The 23,379-nt window shown below is 38.8% G+C and overlaps 1 protein-coding gene across 1 annotated transcript in view; it reads right to left on the reverse strand.

Annotated features, from left to right (window-relative positions):
* LOC115768947 overlaps nucleotides 1-18,896 on the reverse strand; it is a 67,950-nt gene extending 49,054 nt beyond the window's left edge. Inside the window, exons 1-2 of the mRNA XM_030713666.1 lie at nucleotides 18,817-18,896; nucleotides 18,408-18,762 (exon numbers count right to left, since the gene is read on the reverse strand). Of these exons, the coding sequence (XP_030569526.1) occupies nucleotides 18,408-18,762; nucleotides 18,817-18,869 (408 nt within the window). The 5' untranslated portion in view covers nucleotides 18,870-18,896. The remainder of the gene's footprint in view (nucleotides 1-18,407; nucleotides 18,763-18,816) is intronic.
* Between the last annotated feature and the right edge of the window lie 4,483 nt (nucleotides 18,897-23,379).

Here is a 23,379-nt window from a genome sequence, read left to right on the forward strand (position 1 = left end):
CTCACCCTCTTTTTGTTTACGACGATCAATTGCCGCTTGTATGTCAACATCAGTTCGCTTTTCTTTGAACTGAGCACGTAAAGCGACACATAATTCCGACCATACGATAATAGGGCAACTCTTATGGTAGCGCCAGAACTAATCGTTAGCGCTGCCTTCAAATAGATGGCTTATATGACGAGCCAACAACTCATTATTTCCATCTAGTGTCTCGGCTGTTAACGCCTCGACGCGATAGATAAACTCATCTATACCCATGCCCGATCGACCAGAAAATCTAAGTTTCCATTTACTGATTATTTGGCTAAGTCGGTCTGGACGCAAGTTTACTAACATTGGAGAACTCCTAGTTCTACACTCGTTTCGTATAGAATTAGCCGGTCTGGGCTGAGGATGATCGACAGTACTCATGATCGAAGTTGGTTGCTGAGCTGTGGAGCTGCCTAGTTGAGCTGTAAAAGCAGACAAAAGATTTTGGAATCCTGACTGTAAAGTTTGGGTCAGGGAGGCTGTTTGTCTTTCTGTGGCTGCTGCCATTGAATCAGAAATTGACTGTTATATTTCGCTTACCGTGGGGGATACTTGAGAGCATGCATCTGGCTCGGCTGCAAAAGGCGGAACACTTGGCGGACGAGGATTCTTCGACATGGTGCCTTGGGACAAAATCTCTTCTGGGGGCCCTTGACTTCGGGTTCCAATTGGCATAGCAACTACCGTCGGTTGCTTTGCGAGGGCGTCGTCTACCACACTTGGGTTAGAAGGGGAAATTGTTGTTTTGCAAACAGGACAAATATTTTTCTTTCCTACTCTAGTATTATAGCATGCACGATGGAATGTGTGCTCGCAACTGGTAGCTACTAATTGTGTAGAAAACTCAATCGTATTAAGGCAAATATAGCACTGTTCCTTATTAATCGAAGCAGCTGCTAAGTTTTCGCAATTGCGATGTATTGACATTTCCGACCTACGCTAAAAAAAATACTAACAATGATTAAAATTACAAAAAAAATAAAAGGTGCAAAATCGATAAACATAGCGAAAATATAGAATAATATTTCATAAAAATGTGTGGATGCCATGCATTCGTTTTCATGAAAGGTTATAATCTGCATCAGCTTCAAAACTGATCAACTAATACAAGGAAGGGTATATGGATGAGAAAACGAAAATTTAATAACTAAGCGGAAAGTGCCAGTTCTACACCAAGTACACTTGACTCCAGCAGTAACTAATATCTTCTTTGTTTTCTCAACAATAGATTGATTGAAAGATAGGTTGAGATCCGGCTTACTCTTATGATGTGACCAGTGCGAGATCAAAAAGGCGAAAGACAACAGTTTGATTCACTTGGTATAACATACATCAGTAAGGCTCCAGAAGCTCTCTCATAAGGAAATAAAAAAAGATTAGGATGCAAGGGACAGCCATTGCCTAGGTAACGACTTAATATGAAAGTAGTGTTAACTCCATAGAGCAACAGAAGGGTATAATTGAATCGGTGTAGCAGTAAACGGGATTGCCGCTGCACATTTCTCCCCGTATAACAAATATCCAAAGTCTACGACGCACGGAGTTATAAAAATTTAAAGTTAAAGCGCATCCAGTCACTCCAAACAAAACATGTGTTATTGTTATATGATGTCCGTGTAGCGTCTAGCGAAGCACGCGCTGATTCCGGCACAGTGAAGTCGGCTGGGGTGGGTTGACTCATAAATGGCTAAGCTACCTACTCGAAACAAGTAAGAGGTTCTAGTCGGGAGCTCCCGACTAGGGGATACCCTGAACCCTCTTCTTCCAACATCAAATGCATATTCTATTTTAGAAGCTATATGTCAAGTTTGGTGACTTAAGCTCTTATAATTTACCAAAATTGGCCAAAAAACAGGATATCGATATCGATTGCTTGGAAACGGAGTAAGTTATCGATTATCAGAAACAAGCTCGAACGGCGCAGGCACTAGGAGCACCTACATCTAAAATTTCAAGTCTCTAGCTCTTATAGGTTCTGGGATCCTTGCGTTCATACATACGGACGGACGGACGGACAGACAGGCGGACATGGCTAGATCGACTCGGCTAATGATGCTGATCAAGAATATATATATAATTTATGGTGTCAGAGATGCTTTCTTCTGCCTGTTACATACATTTGCAGCTTGCACAAATACAATATACCCTTTTTACCCATTTTCAATGGGCTCAGGGTATAATGATTGCGCGACCAAGATAAATGTAGCTTGTTTTGACGACGTCAGCCACCAGGGAACGATTTCCAACTAATTTTTGGAGTTTCGGCGACGGCGATCGACTCTTACTAATTCGTCTTTCGAACTCCCATTTTCAAGCAGTCTAGAGAGCATGAAACGAAACAACGAGATTTGACAAGATGCGATAAAGCTGGACGCAGCTGATTAAGCTTTTTGCGACAAGGCGAATAAACGATGACAGTTACAGGCGCAGGCAGGCAAAAAAAAAAATGTTTGCCGCTGCTAATTGCAGAAAGTCGGAAGACTATAATATCTCGTTATAAGTATTTTGTTGATCCTAATCGAAGCGCCATACCTGCAATAGACAGGTTGAAATATAAGTGCTTTTTAGTCTTTTGGATCAACCAAAAAAACGGTCTAGCAAAAATCTAACTTACCCCTGATTGGGTCTGGCAGTTTTTTTTATACCGTGAACCCATTAAAAAGGGATATAAGGGTATATTGTATTTGTGCAAAATCCAAATGTATGTAAGAGGCAGAAGGAAGCTTCTCCGAACCCATAAAGTATATATATTCTTGATCAGCATCAATAGCCGAGTCGATGTAGTCATGTCCGTCTGTCTGTCCGTCCGTTCGTCCGTCTGTCCGTCCGTATGTATGAACGCAAGGATCTCAGAACCAACAAGAGCTAGATACATAAAATTTTAGTTTTAGAGTTTTTTCCGATAATCGATAACTTACTCCGTTTCCAAGCAATCGATAAAAATCAATATCGATAAGAGCTAGAGTCACCAAACTTGACATATAGCTTCTAAAAAATAATATATATATGCATTTGAGGTTGGAAGAAGAGGGTTCAGGTTATCACCTAGTCGGGAGCTCCCGACTAGAACCTCTTACTTGTTTTGTTTGGTTTCTTTGTAATTTGTTGGTCCTGCTGTTGTTGCTGTTGCTGTTGTTACTGCCGTTGTTGCGGATCTTCCATGTCCAGATCTGTTTTGACCTTAGTCACGGTCGCCATGTAATGTTGTAAATTCGTAATATCGTAATATCCAATTTGATTTAATACACTGGCATGTCTGTGCCGTTTGACTTTAGTTTTCAGAATGTTTTATTCAATATATTCTTATGGCTAAGACCGCATAGCTGCGCTGCCGGTTACGCCAGCAGCGGAGCGGCTTCATACATTTTTTCTCTTATCAGCATAATCGGGAGAGAGAGAGAGTCTGATGTAAATATATGTATATATATGTCGGAGCATTGCTATAGTTATTGTTATTGTTATTCGAATTTAAGTACAGCAACATGAATATTGTATGAGTCGAAATTAAAAGAAAGAAGAATAGAGAAAACAGAGTAACTGTCATTGTCGACTTGTATTTTTTATATCACTGAGAGTCGGTGAGAGGACTAACTGTTAATTCTCTCACTGAGTGAGACCCGTACATAGAGTTGTTGGTGTGCGTGCAGTTCATTGTAAGCTGATTCGTGTAAGGACACGAAGAAAGCGTTGCAAGAAGAAAAAGCGGTTACGGCTGGTTTTCGATGCGTTGCAAGAAGCAAAAGCGGTTACCGCTGGTTTTCGTTACTATTCGTGGCGTTGCGAGGCAAAGGATTGATGTGGACAGACAGAAGTAAATGGTCTGAGCGAACGGACGTGATTGTGCACTGTGAAATTTAGAAAAGAGAAGCAAATGCCACCAACAAAGATGCCGGGACTCGCTGCTCAAAATGTAAAAAATTCTGACCCTACGGCCGCTTCGACATCAGAAGTGGGATTGGATCCTCCTAACTCTCAGTTGTGTCAAATTTTGGAGCAACAAAATAGAAATTTTATTGAGATGCTGCGAACAGTGCAGGCTAACGCAGCGCCTCGTGAGTCAAAGACGGTGTTTTTACCCAAATACAACCCCGAAGCTACCGGTGCTGATGCATGTGCTTGGAGTATTACGGCCGATATAATTTTTATTGAAAATCCACTTGAGGGTTGTGCGCTCGTGATTGCCCTCAGTAAAGCTTTGGAGGGCAGTGCATCGCAATGGCTTTTACAAATCTGTTTTCCTGGCATGACTTGGGTTGAGTTCAAGCAACTTTTTACGCAAAGATTTGTCGGCGTAAAGACAACCACAGCAACATTTCTTAAGCTGCTAGACGGACGTCCAGGGACTGGAGAGTGCATGTCGTCGTATGCAAGCCGACTCGTCACTTCGTTAATGACGAAAATGAAAAATATGGAGCTGGAGGAATTGTTGGTGTCAGTTGTGCTTGCGCATACTGCGCAACTGGACAGCAGACTAAAAAAGCTTGTGTGCACCACAAACATCAAATCGCGAAACGAATTACAGCAACAGTTGCAGGTATATGAAATCGGGCAGCGTCAAGAGACTTCGAAAGCAGAAACTACTGTGGGACCTGAAAGGAAGAAGCAGAAGTTTTCAAACATCGTTTGCCATTATTGTGGAAAGACAGGGCACAAAATCGCAGACTGCCGCCAGAAGAAAAATCGCGAATCACAACCATTGGGAAGCGGGCATGCTGGACGTATTGGTATGAGGCCAAAAGAGCAAAAATCCAACGTTATATGCTACAAGTGTGGATAGGCTGGACACATTTCCACTGGGTGCCCTTCGACTGGACAAAGCTCTGAAAAGAGAGTGAAAATATGTTCGGTAATGGAACCAAAAAGTGTGCTCGTTCATTCTGGTGAGTCCGTTGATTTTTGTTTTGACTCTGGAGCCGAGTGTTCACTCATTAAGGAAAGCGCAGCTGGAAAATTCTCTGGAAAAAGACTTTTTAACGTAGTAATGCTTAAGGGTATTGGAAGCGATTCTGTATGTAGCTCCACGCAAATTTTGACCAATGTAACCATTAATGACTTTGTTTTGGAAATGTTATTCCATGTAGTTATGGACAAGTATTTGAAACACGATGTTATGATAGGCAGGGAAATTTTAAGTCAAGGTTTCGGAGTGACGATCGAGTCAGACAGATTCTGCATTTATAAAGTAAAGCTGATTAATGTTGTTACTGAACCCAAAACATATGAAGAATGTATTAACCAAAATGTAGAGTTAGACGAAGCTGACAAAAGCCGTTTAATAAACGTTTTGTAACCATACATGGAACATTTTATCTCTGGCGTTCCAGAGAAACAGGTTAACACAGGCCAGTTGGAAATTCGGTTAATAGATCCAAATAAAACGGTACAAAGGCGACCATATAGGCTTAGTGTAGATGAGAAGCAAAGTGTTCGCGAAAAAATTAATGAGTTGATGGCGGCAAATATTATAAGACCGAGCTGTTCCCCATTTGCGAGTCCGATTTTATTGGTAAGAAAGAAAAACGGAACTGATCGCTTATGCGTCGACTATAGGGAGCTTAACGCTAACACAGTTTCGGATAAATTTCCATTGCCTCTTATCTCCGACCAAATTGCAAGGTTACGTGGGGGTAGGTATTTTTCTTGTTTGGATATGGCCAGCGGATTTTACCAAATACCTATTCACCCAGATTCAGTAGAGCGTATAGCATTTGTAACGCCAGAAGGGCAATTTGAGTTTTTGGCAATGCCGTTTGGTTTAAAAAATGCTCCGTCCGTGTTTCAGCGGACAATAATAAAAGCGTTGGGGCCACTTTCGTATTCGTATGTTGTGGTTTACATAGATGATGTATTGGTCGTGGCCGAAACTAAAGATGAGGCAATTTCAAGATTGCAGAAAGTCATAGAAATTCTTATTCAAGCTGGATTTAATTTCATTTAATTTCGAAAAATGTACATTTTTAAAATCAAAAATAGAGTATTTGGGTTACGAAGTAGAGGCAGGTGAGCTTAGACCTAATCCTCGAAAATTGCAGGCATTAGTTGAATTGCCACCGCCGCAAACGGTTACGCAGCTAAGACAGTTCATTGGATTAGCATCATACTTTAGACAATTCGTGCCGAAATTCTCCGAAACTTTAAAGCCTCTATTTTGTCTTACGTCTAAAGGCAATAATAGTTTTGATTGGAAAGAAAGTCATGAAATAGTGAGAAAGGAGATAATCTTTGCACTGACCCGTAGCCCGGTATTAACCATTTTCGATCCACAATATCCGGTTGAGCTGCATACAGATGCTAGCTCTGTGGGATATGGTGCAATACTCATGCACAAAATAAATGATAGAAACCATGTCATCGAGTATTACAGTAAATGTACAACCCCAGCAGAGTCAAGGTATAACTCATATCTTTTGGAAACCTTGGCAGTATTTAACGCAGTAAAATATTATCAACATTATTTAAAAGGTATCAAATTTACAGTATATACTGACTGTAACTCTTTAAAGGCAAGTCAACAAAAGATTGAGTTAGATGACAAGGTATATCGATGGTGGTTGTACTTGCAATCTTTTGAATTCGATATTGTGTATAGAAAGGGAAAACGCATGGCGCATGTAGACTTCTTCTCAAGAAACCCAATAACAAAAAAGTTACAGTTTACTGTCAAAGCTCCTGAAATGCGCGTAGATTTAACTGAATTAAGTGACACCTGGCTTATAGGTGAACAGCAGCGAGATCTCGAAATGACATTTTTAATCTCTAAACTAAAAAACAATGAATTAAACGAGAATGCCAGTACGTATGAGTTGAGACTAGGCTTGCTGTATCGTAAAATTCAAAGAAATGGTAGAACCCGTTGGTTACCTGTAGTTCCAAGATCTTATAGATGGGCTGTCATTAACCACATTCATGAGGCTAAAATGCACCTTGGTTGGGAAAAGACCCTCGACAAAGTGTACAGTTGTTACTGGTTTGAAGGTATGACGAAATACGTACAAAAGTTTGTTGATAATTGCATCACGTGCAAGCTATCGAAACCGCAATCTGGGAAAATTCAACAAGAGATGCATCCGATTCCTAAAATCGAAATACCCTGGCATACGGTACATGTAGACATCACCGGTAAACTAAGTGGCAAGAACGATCAAAAAGAGTATGTTATAGTCTTTATAGATGCGTTTAAAAAGTACGTTTATTTGCACCATACACTGAAGATAGATGCAGCTAATTGTATAGTATCACTGAAGGTGGTTATTTCCTTGTTTGGTGTACCATCCCGTATCATAGCAGATCAGGGGCGATGCTTTGCAGGATCTGGGTTTAAGGAATTTTGCTCTGCACACAACATCGAGTTGCATTTAATTGCCATAGGAGCTAGTCGAGCAAATGGACAGGTCGAACGCGTAATGAGTACACTTAAAAGTTTACTAACAGCGGCAGAGACGGGCCAACGTTCGTGGCAAGAGGCATTAAAAGAGGTACAGTTAGCAATAAATTGCACAGTCAATCGGGTCACTAAGTTTAGTCCGTTACAGCTTTTAATTGGAAAAGATGTAAGACCATTAGGGATGCTATCAAACATTGTTGATGAAAAATATGATAATCTACAAAATCTAAGAGCACAAGCAAAAGAGAATATAGAAAATAATGCCTATTATGATAAAAACAGAAGCGATAAAGGCAAACTAGATCCCAAATTTAAAGGCGCATTTGTCATAACAGAAGTATTTGAAGGAGACCGATATGGTTTGAAATCATTAACAAGCAAGCGCACCTACAAGTATCCTCATGAGTGTTTAAGAGCGTTACCGGTCGAGACAGTTACTGCGGAGATGGATGAGGATATGATGAGTAGTAGCGTTGAAACAGACGCAATTGGTACCAGTGAAAGTACAGGTGTTGGCGTTGAAACAGACGCAATTGGTACAAGTGAAGGTACAGGTGTTGGCGTTGAAACAGACGCAAGAGACAGTGCCAGTGAAGGTACTAGCGTTGAAACAGCCGCATAAATGTGTAACGTCATGATCAAAAGGCCTCTTCGAGAAACATAGGTAGATTTGGTGCGCTATCTGGACATTCATCTGTATGATTTGGCTATCAAATAAGTTGTAAAGATTATTTTAACATTGATTTAAGGAAAGGCGAAAGAACACTTGAGCGGAGCATATCAACATGAATTGCTAAATTCATACACGAGGACGTGTAATTGTCAGAATTGGCCGTGTCAGAGCATTGCTATTGTTATTGTTATTGTTATTCGAATTTAAGTACAGCAACATGAATATTGTATGAGTCGAAATTAAAAGAAAGAAGAATAGAGAAAACAGAGTAACTGTCATTGTCGACTTGTATTTCTTATATCACTGAGAGTCGGTGAGAGGACTAACTGTTAATTCTCTCACTGAGTGAGACCCGTGCATAGAGTTGTTGGTGTGCGTGCAGTTCATTGTAAGCTGATTCGTGTAAGGACACGAAGAAAGCGTTGCAAGAAGAAAAAGCGGTTACGGGTGGTTTTCGTTGCGTTACAAGAAGCAAAAGCGGTTACGGCTGGTTTTCGATGCGTTGCAAGAAGCAAAAGCGGTTACCGCTGGTTTTCGTTACTATTCGTGGCGTTGCGAGGCAAAGGATTGATGTGGACAGACAGAAGTAAATGGTCTGAGCGAACGGACGTGATTGTGCACTGTGAAATTTAGAAAAGAGAAGCAAATGCCACCAACAAAGATGCCGGGACTCGCTGCTCAAAATGTAAAAAATTCTGACACTACGGCCGCTTCGACATATATATATGCTACAAGTGGTCAGCGTGGGACTGCTGACTTAGCTTAGCTCATAAGCGGATGTCCGTCTGTCTGTCCGTCTGTTCGTCAGTCCGTCTGTCAGTATGTATGAACGCAAGGATATCAGAACCTAGAGACTAGAGAATTTTGGCTGCAGGTCCTCCTAGTGTTTGTTTCCGATAATCGTTAGCTTACTCCATTTGCAAGCAATCGATAAAAATCGATATCGATATCCTGTTTTTTGGGCAATTTTGGCAAATAATAAGAGATAGAGTCACCAAACTTGACATATAGCTTCAAAAATATAATATATATATGCATTTGATGTTGGAAGAAGACGGTTCAGGGTATCCCCTAGTAGGGAGCTCCCGACTAGAACCTCTTGTTTATATTTCAAACCTTCAAAACGGAGGCTTTATTCACTCTACATAATCATCTCCCTTGTTCCACAATAAGATTATTAGGTGGATTCCACCGCCAATATAATTAATAGAGTCGAGGTGCCTTAAGAAAAAATATTTGAGTCGTGCAAACGACTTAGATAAGATATAAAATAAAACCATAATATTTTGTTAAACGAATTAAAAGAAAATAAAATAAAAACCATTAATTTCTTTTTGATCTCTCCTAAATAATCCGAATAGCTACCAACAAAGCGATAGCCGAAGTTTATTTAAGAGACCCACATTTAAGGGAAAGAGTTCAGCAATTAGTTGTAGTGTGTATATGCCTAAAAATAACACCCACTATTCATATATAAAGTATGTGGGACTTGCATACAATAACAAATATACATTAAACAAACCCAGAACCACTTTATGTATTGGCTGTGTCTCATATTACGCAGCGCGATTCACTAGCACCTGACCATTTATGTTTACGCTGAGCGCATTCCATAAGCAATATATAAGTGCCCACTTATACAGGCATATGCTAGCTACTCACTCTCCCTCTCTTTGTAGCTGTTAACCAATAAGCTCATGACATTGACTTTAAATAAATTCATTCGATTTCAATAACCAAACAAGCACTGACGTGCTGTATCAACTCAAATATCCCTGCCTGGAGGCAGTAGACCAATTGGAAAAGGAACTTCATGGTCAACAAAGAGGCCATGTATAACATCCAAATGGAAAAGGAACTTCATGATCAACAAAGAGGCCATCTATAACACCCTCCGTCGTAACTTGGACATTGAGCATCCCGTATTCTGAGTGAGTAGAGAGTGAGTGTTATGGCTCATAAGCGCGGTGGCTTAAAAAATAAAATTAATAAAAGAATACTGCACCTAAGGTGGCTGCTATACACAAAACAGCCAAAACCCGCATGGTCGACAAGCAGAGAAAACCAAACACCACTACTCACTCAAATATAAGAGCTATAATAAACCAAACAACTAATAAAGTTACACCCATTGCTGCAACCAGCCTGCCAAAAGTAAAACGAATGTGCCCACGGGATTGCGAAGGCCTATTCGACAGCCCCTTCTGCGAATATACGTGCAGACACTGCACAGCCGGCACCTCCAACAAATAAACACCTGTGCGAGGACCAGCACCGGTACCGCAAGCGCAACAAGCTGTGCCTTCGGAATAAGTGCGAGAGGCACACCGCCACTTGCGCATACGAGGGAGCATCAGCGTGCCACATCCGGCGACGCCCAGCTTATGCAACGGATGAACAACATATGCAGTTATATCCTTAATTACTTTTAATTATAAAATAAAAATATTTTGTTAAATTGAGCGGAAACACCTCCGCTCGATTAGCAGAATAGCCCGTAAAGCTATGCGAAGCGCTAGGTAGTATTTTGTGTTGTTAGTAATATTGAAACCTTGAACCTAAAAACATTGGCATTTAAAACTAAAAACATTATATCTTACATAAAATCATTATATGAATTTAAAAACATTGTATTCGGTTTGAAATAATCCAAGGTTAAATGAGAAAGAAAGGCTTTCTTCGGCACGCCGCAGATCTAATACCCTTGCAGACCCAACCATTTCATAATGCTTATAGTGCTTTGTCCGTATATAAGAAGCTCAGGGAAAATAGTTAATGCCGAGTTTGGGCAAGAGATAAACCAAATGTTTTTTCATACAAAAACTTAATTTTCGACCGATCGTTCCTATGGCAGCTATATGATTTAGTGATCCGATCTTAATAGGATTTTGCATATATATGAGGAGCATAGTAAAACCTTTAAATGCCGAGTTTGGTCAAGATATCTTGAAAAACAAAATGTTTTTTCATACAAAAACTTAATTTTCGACCTATCGATCCTATGACATCTATATGATATAGTGGTCCGATCTTAATAGGATTTTGCATATATATGAGGAGTAAAGTAAAACTAATAAACGCCGATTTTGGTCAACATATCTTGAAAAACAAAATGTTTTTTCATACAAAAACTTAATTTTCGACCGATCCTTCCTATGGCAGCTATATGATATAGTGGTCCGATCTTAATAGGATTTTGCATATATATGAGGAATAAAGTAAAACTAATAAATGCCGAGTTTGGTCAAGATACCTTGACAAAAAACATGTTTTTTCATACAAAAACTTAATTTTTGACCGATCCTTCCTATGGCAGCTATATGATATAGTGGTCCGATCTTAATAGGATTTTGCATATATATGAGGAATAAAGTAAAACTAATAAATGCCGAGTTTGGTCAAGATATCTTGATAAAAAACATGATTTTTCATACAAAAACTTAATTTTCGACCGATCGTTCCTATGGCAGCTATATGATATAGTGGTCCGATCCAGCTGGTTTTCACATATGTGCTGCGTGCAACAGAAAGACGGACTTCTGCAAAATTTCATTAAGATAGCTGTTAAACTGAGAGACTAGTTCGCATAGAAACAGACAGACGGATAGACGGACATGGCTATATCGACTCGGCTGTTGATGCTGATCAAGAATATATATACTTTATGGGGTCGGAGATGTCTCCTTCTATGCGTTACACATTTCACGACTAAATTATAATACCCTCTGCAAGGGTATAAAAATTAGCCGCAAATGTTATAAATAACGTAAAAGTAATTGACCATAAAGAAAATTTAGAAAATATTACTATTTCGCTAATTATAATTACTACAATATCTCTTGAATCACTAGCATTAAAAGTGTATGCAATGCATACAAAAAAAATTAAGAAACGCTATCAGTTCAATGCTGTTGTGACGATCTGCTCCCGTGGGTGCCTGTGATAGTGTGCCGGTTAAACAAAACTTCTTCATTAAAGTGAAAGTGACACTTACCTCGCCCGCTCCAGGGCACCTTTAACAAACCCCTCACATAGTGGTTCTTCAAACTACGAATACTGCCGCTGGGAGCTAAGGTGCAGTGCTTAATTTAATTATTAAAGAAACAATAAATGCAAGTCAACACGTGCCGGTTGTCTTGCGCGAGTCAAACTGCAAAAGCTTACTTCTAATAACTCTCTTATCCGAGTACGTGAGAGCTTTAGAGCTTTCGCGAGCGACCTTTTAATCCGCTCACTAATACGAACAGACTAGTGACCAATAGGAAGCTTGCCAGTGCTGCGCAACTGACATAAACAGTGTCGGCGCTGAGCGATCACCTCATGATTTGATCACCACAAATAACTCTCTAGAACAGTGACTTTCCCAAAAATACTGGTTAATTTTGGAGTAAAGTTTCGTAGTTGCTAGTATGGATGATACACCCTCTCCCTCTCAGCCAAGGGTGCTCCGACCAGAATTGGTGGAAATGATGAGTATTGCTGGTGCTACACCTGCCGAAATTCGTTCAATGATTTCCATAAATACTGCGAAAGCTCCAAACGCTACAATTAAATGCAGTTATAGTAATTTTGCTGCAACGACATGTACTTTGACGCCGCCAAACTCAAACTACGCGTCTACCTACACTACCACATCCCCTTCAAGCGGAGGAGTATGTACTATCCCAAATATTAGCTACAAAAGTGTAGTTGCAAGCGAATCGGAAAATAATATACTTGAACAAGGAAAGTCATCTGTGAAATCACTCAACTGAATGACTACCAAAATAAAACGTAAACTAAGCTTGCCAAAAGCCAACGGTAAAAAAGGGAGGTTAATTGGATCTCAGATATCGACGGACAGACGTCTAAAGGAGATCCCGACAAACTCTAAAAACAAATTTGCATTGCTGGCTAATGGAGCGAACGATGATCCTACAGAGGAGGAAGTAGTCCATGCCGAGGAACTTGCAGAAGAGATGGATGGAATGCGGAAAAAGAAGTCAGAGTACCCAGATCAAGGAAGCCACCCCCCATCTTCATCGAAAATGTAAACAATGTGACCCAGATGGAGGCAGAGCTTGATGCAGTCATTGGGTCAGAGAGTTATACCCTCCTACGTTGGAACACAAGGAAAAGCAAAAGTTCACGTTGAAAACTCGAACTCTTATCGTAGTCTAGTACAGTTTCTCAAAGAAAATAATGCACACACTTTACATACCAACTCAAGGAAGACAAGGCCTTCTGGCTTATCGTCCGCAATTTGGCTAGCACCACCCCTGAAGATAGCATTAAAGAGGAGTTTATGCGATATGGACACAGTGTCCTTCTCAGTCTATTGAACGCCAAAAAATGATGCAGAGTTCACTAAGCCTCGGATTGTGGAATGCCCGTGGTATCTCTGGGCATGTGGAGGAGCTTAAGCACTTCCTAACTGAACATAATATTGATGTGATGCTAATTACAGAGACCTAGCTACATGCCGGTGTATCCATCTTTATTCCAGGCTACAAAATTCAAAGCTGATCATCCTAGCAACAGAGCAAGAGGAGGGCGGCTGTGCTTATTAAGCAGGAGATTGAATATTCCCAAGTTGAACCGGTAAGGATGGAGAAATTACAAATGGCTAGCATCCAGATTGCAACTAGCAGGAGTGAATCAACCATTGCTTCGGCATATCTCCCGCCGCAACTGTCGTGGTCAGCAATGGAGTTCCAACAACTTTTCAGTGGACTAGGAAAAATGTTCCTTATGGGAGGCGATTTGAACGCCAAAAACAGATGCTGGGGTTGCTTTAGGCACCTGCTTATTGGACGCGGTGCAAAACTTATCATCTGAAATACTAGCGACTGGACAAGCCACTCATTTCCCGTTTGCCCAAAGTTACACGCCGAGTGCCATTGACTTCTTTATTTATAACGGACATTAACCAGATGGCTTAAGTATAAGGCCTGAGTTTCAGCTATCCTCTGATTATATCCCACTAGTAGATGGTTACAACTGTTTTCCAAAGGGCAAAACAATTAAAGGTCGCCTGCTGCCTCCTGGAGCCAACATTGCTGCTTTTCGACGAGATCTAGAGGAAACTCTAGACCTAAACTTGGAAATACTTGCAGAAGAAGACATCAAAGATGTATATGCGCTATTCCTGAACAAGGTTCACTCGGCAGCCCTCATTTCTGCGCCAGTACGCCGATCTGAAAGCTCACGACCACAAGTAAGACTTCCGCCAGCAATCTATACACTTCTGCTGATTAAGAGAAGGATTAGAAGGCAGTACAGTGGAACCGGAGATCCAATTGTGGACAGGATCTATCGCAGAGTGTCGAACCGTAAAAAAGCTGCTTCAGCTGATTAGACAAAGGGAAACCGACCGTTTTTTGGAAAATGTTTCTCCAGATGAATCTTCAAGACACTCCCTATGGAGACTGACGAGAAGGTACAAACGCCTGATGAATCTTGGGCCAGATCCCCAAAGGGACGGGCTGATGCATTCGCCGCAGACTTGGAGGATCGCTTCAAGCCTTTTAATACAAGCTCGGCAAGCATGAACGGGAGGGTTCAACTCACACTGGAAAGCCCAGGCCAGCTCAGCCTCCCAGTTGCTCCTATCTCTGCCAACGAAGTATCAGACCACATAGCAGCACTTAAGACAAAAAAAGCTCCTGGCGAAGATGGGATCGACAACATAGAACTTAAAGCATTGCCGGTCAGAGTAGTCCTATTTTTGTGTTAATCATTAATGCGGTATTGAGAGTGGGGCATGTTCCAAGCCAATGGAAAAAGGCGAGGATATGCATGATCCATAAGGCTCGAAAAAGCCCCTCGCCCCTAGAGTCATACAGGCCTATTAGTTTGTTGCCCACGATTGGTAAACTCTTCGAACGTTGTCTGCTTACGAGACTGATGTCTATGGCTAAAATTAAAGAAAAAATTCCCCCCTTTCAGTTCGGGTTCTGATAATCTCATGGCACACCGGAACAGCTAAATAGGGTGGTGAATTTTATCCTCGAGGGTTTCGAAGCCAAAGAGTAAGTAGTGGCAGCGTACTTAGATATAAAACAAGCCTTCGACAGAGTCTGGCATGATGGACTTCTCTGCAAAATCAAGCCCTTGTTGCCACCTCAACTATATTTGATTGAGCAAAGTTATTTGACAAACCGGTCATTTTCGTTAGTACTCGATGGAGTTGAGTCCAAAATGAAGGCCATCGGGGCTGGCGTTCCTCAAGGGAGTGTGCTAGGGCCCACGCTCTACACCCTCTTTACCTACGACATGCCCACTGGCTCTACAATTGAAAGCGCGGATCCACACGACCTTACCATCGCCACCTTTGCAGATGACACAGCCATCTTATCAAGAAATGAATGTGTCTACGAAGCTACCGATGTCCTGCAGCAATATCTTCACAAATTTGAAATGTGGGCCAAGCGTTGGAATATTGGCATTTATTTAAATAAATGCGCCATAGGTCACCTATGCGCTACGGAGGGATATGTGTCCGGGAGTATTCTTGCGCGGTCAATTGGTGACAATATTCATTTTTTTCAATTAATTGGCAAGTGCAAAAAGTAAACAACATCAGGGTTGTAAAATATCAAGATCTGAGATTTTGAGCCACTTTTATATTTTTGTATGTTTCCACTTTGCCATCGAAATGCGTTTAATTAATGAAATACAATCACATGCATTATTCTTCTTTATTCTTATAAAAATTTATAAAAAATAATTATAAGTTAAGAAGTTTCCACTGAGCGGCGTTTAGAATAAACGTGCTGCTTCTTGAGCTTAACAATTACCAAACAATAAGCATACGTCTTTTTATACCCTGAACCCGTTAAAAATGGGTATAGGGGTATATTGTATTTGTGCAAAATCCAAATGTATGTAACAGGCAGAATGAAGTATCTCCGACCCCATAAAGTATATATATTCTGATCAATTTTGGTAAATAATAAGGGCTAGAGTCACCAAACTTGACATAAAGCTACTAAAATTGAATATATATATATATATATATTTGATGTTGGAAGAAGAGGGTTCAGGGTATCCCCTAGTCGGGAGCTCCCGACTAGAACCTCTTACTTGTTTTAATATCGGCTCTTCGATAACGCCCCGGGTTCATATTGAAACCTCGGCTTATGTTCTTCCAAAGCTAGCAGGTAATTTGCCCTCCTACACCATCCCCCAAAATGCTTCTATTGAAATGTGTTAAATTAAATTAAATAATATACTTTGTTTGGTTTAGTTGATCTCAATATTTATTAATTTACTTTTCTGGGCACGTAAACTTGTTTTACTCTCTAAGGTTCAGAGCAGAGTGAGGCTAAGCTATAAAAGCATTTCAGAATCAAAACTGAAAATAACAAAAGCCTACTTGGTCATTGTACCTTTTGTATGAATGTGTTTGTGTGTATTTCAAAACTCATTATTCCAACACGCCTCCTCAAAAGATACATTGACCTTTTTAATTATAATTGAAAATGTTACAATACAGTTTCTTCTAAAAAGAAGTTGTGTCTTCTGGGAACAATATTAATGATCCACATTTGTCCAGAAATAGTTATTTTTAAAAACTAGTTCTAGGATTAAACCCAGAAAAACCCTAATTGGTTCATGGCTTAATACAAATTATATAAGAACGAGAAAGAAAGGCAATCTTCGGCACGCCGAAGATCTAATGCCCTTGCAGACTCAACCTTTTTATAATGCTTATAGTGCTTTGCCCGTATCCAAGAAGCACAGGGAAAATAGTTATTGCCGAGCTTGGTCAAGATATCTTGATAAACAAAATGTTTTTTCATACAAAAACTTAATTTTCGACCGATCATTCCTATGGCAGCTGTATGATATAGTTGTCCGATCCAGCTGGTTTTGACATATGTGCCGCGTGCAACAGAAAAGGGACTTCTGCAAAGTTTCATTAAGATAGCTTTAAAACTGAGGTACTAGATCGCATAGAAACAGACAGACGGCCAGATGGTCAGACGGACAGACAGACATGGCTATATCGACTCGGCTGTTGATGCTGATCAAGAATATATATACTTTATGGGGTCGGAGATGTCTCCTTCTATGCGTTACACACTTCACGAAAAAATTATAATACCCTCTGCAAGGGTATAAAACAAGGAAGATGTTCTAGTCGGGAGCTCCCGACTAGGGGATATTGAACCCTCATTTGCCAACATCTAATGCATATATATATTCTATTTCAGAAGCTATACGTCAAGTTTGGTGACTCTAGCTCTTATTATTTACCAAAATTGCCCAAAAAAAAGCAGGATATCGATAACAATTTTTAGCGATTGCTTGTAAACGGAGTAAGTTATCGATTATCGGAAACAAACTCGATCTGCGCAGGCACTAGGAGCACCTACATCTAAAATGGGTTCATATATACGGACGGACGGACGGGCGGACAGACGGACGGACATGGCTAGATCGACTCGGCTATTGATGCTGATCAAGAATATATACTTTATGGGGTCGGAGATGCTTCCTTCGGCCTGTTACATGCATTTGGATTTAGCACAAATACAATATACCCTTATACCCATTTTTAATGGGTTCAGGGTTACGGCCTGTTACATGCATTTGGATTTAGCACAAATACAATATACCCTTATACCCATTTTTAATGGGTTCAGGGTATAAAAAATACTTTCCCGGTAGGGCTCGATCTCGCGATAGACCGTACCACTTGCTATGCCTCTACTTAGCAGCCACACCAATAATTAAGTGGTTATGATTTATCATAATTTTAATAAGTGAGAGGTTCTAGTCGGGTGCTCCCGACTAGAGGATACCCTGAACCCTCTTCTCCCAACATCAAATGCATATATATATTCTATTTTATAAGCTATATGTCAAGTTTGGTGACTCTAGCTCTTACTATTTACCAAAATTGCCCAAAAAATAAGATATCGATTTTTATCGATTGCTTGGAAACGGAGTAAGTTATAGATTATCGGAAACAAACTCGATCTGCGCAGGCATTAGGAGCACCTACATCTAAAATTTCAAGTCTCTAGCTCTTATAGGTTCTGAGATCCTTGCGTTTATATATACGGACGGACGGACGGACGGACGGACGGACAGATAAACGGACATGGCTATATCGACTGGACTATTGATGCTGATCAAGAATATCTATACTTTTTGGGGTCGGAGATGCCTTCTTCTGCCTTTGACATACATTTGCATTTTGCACAAATACAATATACAGTTTTTACCCATTTTCAATGGGTTCAGGGTAAAAAAAACATATTAAAACATTCGATAAAGGCGAGACTACTTATTTCATTGTACTAATGTCTGTATATAATCGAAAGTACATACCTCTCTTCGCATTTCCAAAATATTAACACCACATGTGGAATTATAGCCTTTACAATATACTTCTTTAATATTACTGTTTTCGGAGCTTACAAACAGGTAGTCAAATATAGTTTTTATATAAGTACTTGCAAGAGGTTTGTTCTTAGTGGTGCGTTTCTTTAAAGCTTCTATAAAATCATTGGTTATCTTATTTTTTATAAGACATATACTGGTTGTGGGAAAAGTGTTAGACCAATGAATATACGTAGTCGTTACTCCTATACTTGTCGAATCTGTATGAAATCTTGTCACCGTGAGAAGGAAAATCGAGCCCATATTCCATGCCGAAATAACTATTACACATATCCAAAATAATCTAGTAAATTAATTACTTAAAAAAAATTAGGTATTGTTGGAAATATTATATTACCTTTTATTATAAAAGTAAAACTGAAGAAAATTGATTACGGTATTGAATGTCATGTGTATGATTTAACTTTTTTACCAACTTTGGATAATCCATAAATTTACCACGTATTTTTTTAAATGTCTTCTAATCAAATCCACATATTGAAATGCATCTATAACAACTAGGAATGGTGGAATCGAATGCAATCAGTTTATTTTAAATGAATATATATCGTGTTCATGCCGCATAGCATGCTTGAAGTTGTAAAATTTAATTGGAACCATTTTTGTATGGCTAGAACAATTTTTTTCGTAGTCCGGCCAAGCACAATCTTTGAGTCATAACATATTTTTATCGCAATATTGATTTTGGCTACTCTTCTAAGCTTGCAGCGGTGGAATATTACACAGGCATGCACACGTATACATATCCGCCAATTTTGAATATTCATATGTACTTTTCTGTACTCTAACGGCAAGTCTCAACCTCCCAATAATTTCTTATCCCAGAGGCGTGAGTGTACAAATCAACATATTTCACATAAGGTATTATTCGATTTTCTATGGCGTGTACTTCGATTTGTGGTTATAGCTCGTATCTAAATTTGTTTAGTTTTCTGAAATAGTCGTGCTCGTTGTTTAAATCTATGTTTTGCAGAGGATATTATAATTTTGTCATGAAATGTGTAATGCATAGAAGGAGACATATCCGACCCCATAACGTATATATATTCTTGATCAGAATCAATAGTCGAGTCGAAGCAGCCATGTCCACTTCTCCGTCTGTCCGTCTGTTTGTTTAGATGCAAAATGGTCTCCCAGTTTAAAAGCTAAAATCAAAAGTGCCTCTTTGGGTATCATGCAGTACAAGCGGGAACCAGCTGGATTGGACCAATGTGTGTAACTATATGATATATGATATATGATATATGATATATGATATATGATATATGATATATGATATATGATATATGATATATGATATATGATATATGATATATGATATATGATATATGATATATGATATATATATGATATATGATATATGATATATGATATATGATATATGATATATGATATATGATATATGATATATGATATATGATATATGATATATGATATATGATATATGATATATGATATATGATATATGATATATGATATATGATATATGATATATGATATATGATATATGATATATGATATATGATATATGATATATGATATATGATATATGATATATGATATATGATATATGATATATGATATATGATATATGATATATGATATATGATATATGATATATGATATATGATATATGATATATGATATATGATATATGATATATGATATATGATATATGATATATGATTTATGATTTATGATTTATGATATATGATATATGATATATGATATATGATATATGTTATATGATATATGATATATGATTAAGCAGCCATAGGACCGATCTGTCGATAATTAAATTGTTGCATGGAAAAAAATTTTTGTTTTTCACGATATCTTGATCAAACTCGGCATTTATTAGTTTTACTATGATCCTTATATGTATGCAAAATTCTGTTAAGATTGGACCACTATATCATATAGCTGCCATAGGAGAGATCGGTCGAAAACTAAGTTGTTGTATGGAAACATTTTTTGATTTTCAAGATGTCTTGATCAAACTCGGCAATTCTAAGTTTAACTATGCTCCCCATATATATGCAAATTCCTATCAAGATCGGACCGCGAAACGGACGGACGGACGGACGGACGGACAGACAAACGGACATGGCTATATCGACTGGACTATTGATGCTGATCAAGAATATCTATACTTTTTGGGGTCGGAGATGCCTTCTTCTGCCTTTGACATACATTTGCATTTTGCACAAATACAATATACAGTTTTTACCCATTTTCAATGGGTTCAGGGTATAAAAAACGTTCTTAGCGGCAGAGCTCACTTAAAATATTGTATGTAATAAGCAAAATATAAAATTGAATAAAACCGAGAGAACACTCTCGACGAAGTCGTGATACTAACATTACAAACGATTTGGACCACTATATCATATAGCTGCCATAGGAACGATCGGTCGAAAATTAAGATGTTGACTGAAAATATTTAATTTATCGAGATATGTTAACCAAACTCGGCATTTCTTAGTTTAACTATGCTCCCCAAATATATGCAAAATCCTATCAGCATCGGACCACTATATTATACATCTGCCATAGGAACGATCAGTTGAAAATTAAATTGTTGTATGGAAAATCTTGTTTATCAAGATATCTGTATCAATCTCGGCATTTATTAGTTTAACTATGCTCCTTATATCTATGCAAAAACCTATTAAAATTGGACCACTTTATTATATAGCTGCCATAGGAGAGAACGGTCGAAAATTAAGTTCATATATGGAAACATTTTTTGTTTTTCACGATGTCTTGATCAAACTTGGCATTTATAAGTTTTTCTATGCTCCTCAAATATACGCAAAATTCTATTAAGATCGGACCTCTATATCATATAGCTGCCATAGCAGCGATAGGCCGAAAATTAAGTAGTATGAAAACATTTTTTGTTTTTTCACGATATCGAGGGACTAGATCGCATAGAAACAGACAGACGGACAGATGGTCAGACGGACAGACAGACATGGCTATATCGACTCGGCTGTTGATGCTGATCAAGAATATATATACTTTATGGGGTCGGAGATGTCTCCCTCTATGCGTTACACATTTCACGAAAAAATTATAATACCCTCTGCAAGGGTATAAAACAAGGAAGATGTTCTAGTCGGGAGCTCCCGACTAGGGGATATTGAACCCTCATTTGCCAACATCTAATGCATATATATATTCTATTTCAGAAGCTATACGTCAAGTTTGGTGACTCTAGCTCTTATTACTTACCAAAATTGCCCAAAAAAAAGCAGGATATCGATAACAATTTTTAGCGATTGCTTGTAAACGGAGTAAGTTATCGATTATCGGAAACAAACTCGATCTGCGCAGGCACTAGGAGCACCTACATCTAAAATGGGTTCATATATACGGACGGACGGACGGGCGGACAGACGGACGGACATGGCTAGATCGACTCGGCTATTGATGCTGATCAAGAATATATACTTTATGGGGTCGGAGATGCTTCCTTCGGCCTGTTACATGCATTTGGATTTAGCACAAATACAATATACCCTTATACCCATTTTTAATGGGTTCAGGGTTACGGCCTGTTACATGCATTTGGATATAGCACAAATACAATATACCCTTATACCCATTTTTAATGGGTTCAGGGTATAAAAAATACTTTCCCGGTAGGGCTCGATCTCGCGATAGACCGTACCACTTGCTATGCCTCTACTTAGCAGACACACCAATAATTAAGTGGTTATGATAAAATAAGTGAGAGGTTCTAGTCGGGTGCTCCCGACTAGAGGATACCCTGAACCCTCTTCTCCCAACATCAAATGCATATATATATTCTATTTTATAAGCTATATGTCAAGTTTGGTGACTCTAGCTCTTACTATTTACCAAAATTGCCCAAAAAATAAGATATCGATTTTTATCGATTGCTTGGAAACGGAGTAAGTTATAGATTATCGGAAACAAACTCGATCTGCGCAGGCATTAGGAGCACCTACATCTAAAATTTCAAGTCTCTAGCTCTTATAGGTTCTGAGATCCTTGCGTTCATATATACGGACGGTCGGACGGACGGACGGACGGACGGACAGATAAACGGACATGGCTATATCGACTGGACTATTGATGCTGATCAAGAATATCTATACTTTTTGGGGTCGGAGATGCCTTCTTCTGCCTTTGACATACATTTGCATTTTGCACAAATACAATATACAGTTTTTACCCATTTTCAATGGGTTCAGGGTAAAAAAAACATATTAAAACATTCGATAAAGGCGAGACTACTTATTTCATTGTACTAATGTCTGTATATAATCGAAAGTACATACCTCTCTTCGCATTTCCAAAATATTAACACCACATGTGGAATTATAGCCTTTACAATATACTTCTTTAATATTACTGTTTTCGGAGCTTACAAACAGGTAGTCAAATATAGTTTTTATATAAGTACTTGCAAGAGGTTTGTTCTTAGTGGTGCGTTTCTTTAAAGCTTCTATAAAATCATTGGTTATCTTATTTTTTATAAGACATATACTGGTTGAGGGAAAAGTGTTAGACCAATGAATATACGTAGTCGTTACTCCTATACTTGTCGAATCTGTATGAAATCTTGTCACCGTGAGAAGGAAAATCGAGCCCATATTCCATGCCGAAATAACTATTACACATATCCAAAATAATCTAGTAAATTAATTACTTAAAAAAAATTAGGTATTGTTGGAAATATTATATTACCTTTTATTATAAAAGTAAAACTGAAGAAAATTGATTACGGTATTGAATGTCATGTGTATGATTTAACTTTTTTACCAACTTTGGATAATCCATAAATTTACCACGTATTTTTTTAAATGTCTTCTAATAAAATCCACATATTGAAATGCATCTATAACAACTAGGAATGGTGGAATCGAAT

Source organism: Drosophila novamexicana, unplaced genomic scaffold (assembly GCF_003285875.2).
Source record: "Drosophila novamexicana strain 15010-1031.04,08,12 unplaced genomic scaffold, DnovRS2.1 tig00002118-arrow-arrow-pilon, whole genome shotgun sequence".
NCBI lineage: Eukaryota > Metazoa > Arthropoda > Insecta > Diptera > Drosophilidae > Drosophila > Drosophila novamexicana.